The 2,227-nt window shown below is 38.0% G+C and overlaps 1 protein-coding gene across 1 annotated transcript; it reads left to right on the forward strand.

The window, feature by feature from the left end:
• Positions 1–358: 358 nt before the first annotated feature.
• Positions 359–787, forward strand: LOC140184811 (uncharacterized mitochondrial protein AtMg00810-like). The gene has a single exon (XM_072237990.1). It carries the CDS (start codon positions 359–361, stop codon positions 785–787), a length of 429 nt encoding a protein of 142 aa, XP_072094091.1.
• Positions 788–2,227: the final 1,440 nt, after the last annotated feature.

Below are 2,227 nucleotides of genomic sequence, written 5' to 3' on the forward strand. Positions count from 1 at the left end.
CCACAAACTTTAACACAATATAGGCCCTAACTGAACCAAACAATTTCACCAGCCAAACAAAAAATGGGTTTCAGTCTCACCCTTTAATTTTCGGCAATTTACAAACCAGCCCCCAATGGGGGTCAAATTGAAACTCCACCCATTAACCCCTCTCTCCCTTCACTGGTGAACATTCCACCCGACACATGCCACATCAGCGTCCTTCATCTTTGCGTGGCACTCTCTCAAGCTGGACACCTACATGGTGCATCAATCTCCTCAATTGGACAGGTGCATGCTATAACTCACCAAAACAAAAGTTGGAGGCCTGATTCTTTCACAACAAAAGTACATTGAGGAAGTATTGAAGAAAGCTAATATGGATGGGTGCACAAGCTGTCACACACTCCTACCATCCACTGTAAACCTCTCAGCTTTTGGGGGCTCGAGCTTTGGTGATCCTCAGCTCTACAAGTCTATAATTAGAAGCCTACAATTCTTGACAGTAACTAGACCAGAAATCTCCTACAGTGTCAACAAATTGTCGCAATTTGTTCAGGCTCCCTTGGATACTCATTGGAGGATGGTGAAGAGGATATTCCGGTATCTCAGTAGGACAAGAAATTATAGCTTACAGTTGAATAAAAATAGTTCGATGCAAGTGACTGCTTATTACAATTCAGATTGGGCTAGAGATCCTGATGATCGAAAGTCCACGAGTGGATACTGTGTGTTTCTAGGTTCTAACTTGGTCTCTTGGGCTTCAAGAAAGCAGACAGCAGTGGCACAGTCAGAAGTTGAATATTGAAGCATGGCTGATCTAGTGGCAGAATTGCTATGGATTAAGAACTTAATGGTTGAGCTCCAGTTTTCCCCAAAAGAAACACCACTGATGTACTGTGATAACTTGAGTGCAGTATTGCTAGCTGTCAATCCAATACTTTACCCTAAGTCAAAACACTTTGAGATAGATTTACATTTTGTGAGGGATCATGTGAACAACAAAATTGTCAGAGTAAGTCATATTCTAGGAGCAGTTCAAGTGGCAGATATTTTAACAAAAGCAATACCCTCAGAGAGCTTCCTACACTTCAGAACCAAACTTGGCATCACTAAGTTGGACTTTGACAAAGAGGCTGAGCAACAAGAGGACAGTGACAACAACAAATGATAATGAGGAATATTGAATTACTGCTTGCTGTAAAGCTGTCATTAGCTATCATTTTTTTAAAGAAAAATAGAAAAAGAAAGTGGAGATGATGATAGGAGTGTTGAGTTAGTAAGGTGGTTAGTGTTATGCGTTCTATTTAGTTAGTTAGGGAGTTAGTGAACAAGTTAGCTGCATATTAGTTGGGTATTAAGTTTTCATAGGCTTCTAGATCCACACATTGCTACAGCTATAAAAGCAAAAGCACTAACTCACTGTACGATTTGATTTTCCAATTCACACAATGCAGTATCACATTTCAAATCCAATTTTACCAAATCTCTTTTTCTTCAACCTCTCTTCTCTTCAAATCTTCTTCTTCGTATGACCACTTATACAGGTTCTGATACCTTTCACAATACAAACCAAATAAAAACTTATCACTCGTATACATGACAAAACCTAAGATTTCAACAACTTTTAATTTCAACTAATAATAAAAACGTAAGCTAAAGATAAAATTCTTAACAGAGGACAAATACAAATACTTATATCTAAGGACACATTTCCCCACATATCTTAATACAAATATATGTTATCAAATTATTTCCATGCTTTTTTTATAAGTTCAACTTACTAACGACAAAAGAGACAGTGAACAAGATAAGTTCCACAAAGTACATCTAATAACAAATTGATACAGAAAGATAATATAAACTAAAAAAAAGACAATTACATCAGTTTTTCTAAACAAACTATATACAATAACCACCCGAACACTACATTAAGACCCTGCACAGCCTCAAAACAATTCAAAAAAAAAATTAAAAGCATAAATGTGATACGTAAATTCTAAAATCCACTGGTGTGAAGACGAAATATTTAACTCTTTAGGATTTTCTATCCGACGGTGATCACGGCGAACAACAGGCTGTTGTGGCAGCAGAGGAGCTCCCTCCTCCTCCGCGTTCTCTGCTTCGCGTCTCCCTCTCTACTTTTTTTCTTCCAGTTTTTTCCTCCCCCCTCTTTCCAATGAATTTCTTCTTCGGCGGTGCATCCAGTAGCTTCAATATTCTATGCAATGGCTTCTATTTTTTCCTC

Source organism: Arachis hypogaea, chromosome 5 (genome assembly GCF_003086295.3).
Source record: "Arachis hypogaea cultivar Tifrunner chromosome 5, arahy.Tifrunner.gnm2.J5K5, whole genome shotgun sequence".
Classification (NCBI taxonomy): domain Eukaryota; kingdom Viridiplantae; phylum Streptophyta; class Magnoliopsida; order Fabales; family Fabaceae; genus Arachis; species Arachis hypogaea.

Bases quoted from the DNA above. Each gene is read 5' to 3' on its own strand.
- LOC140184811 (XM_072237990.1), top strand. From the start codon at position 359: ATGGATGGGTGCACAAGCTGTCACACACTCCTACCATCCACTGTAAAC.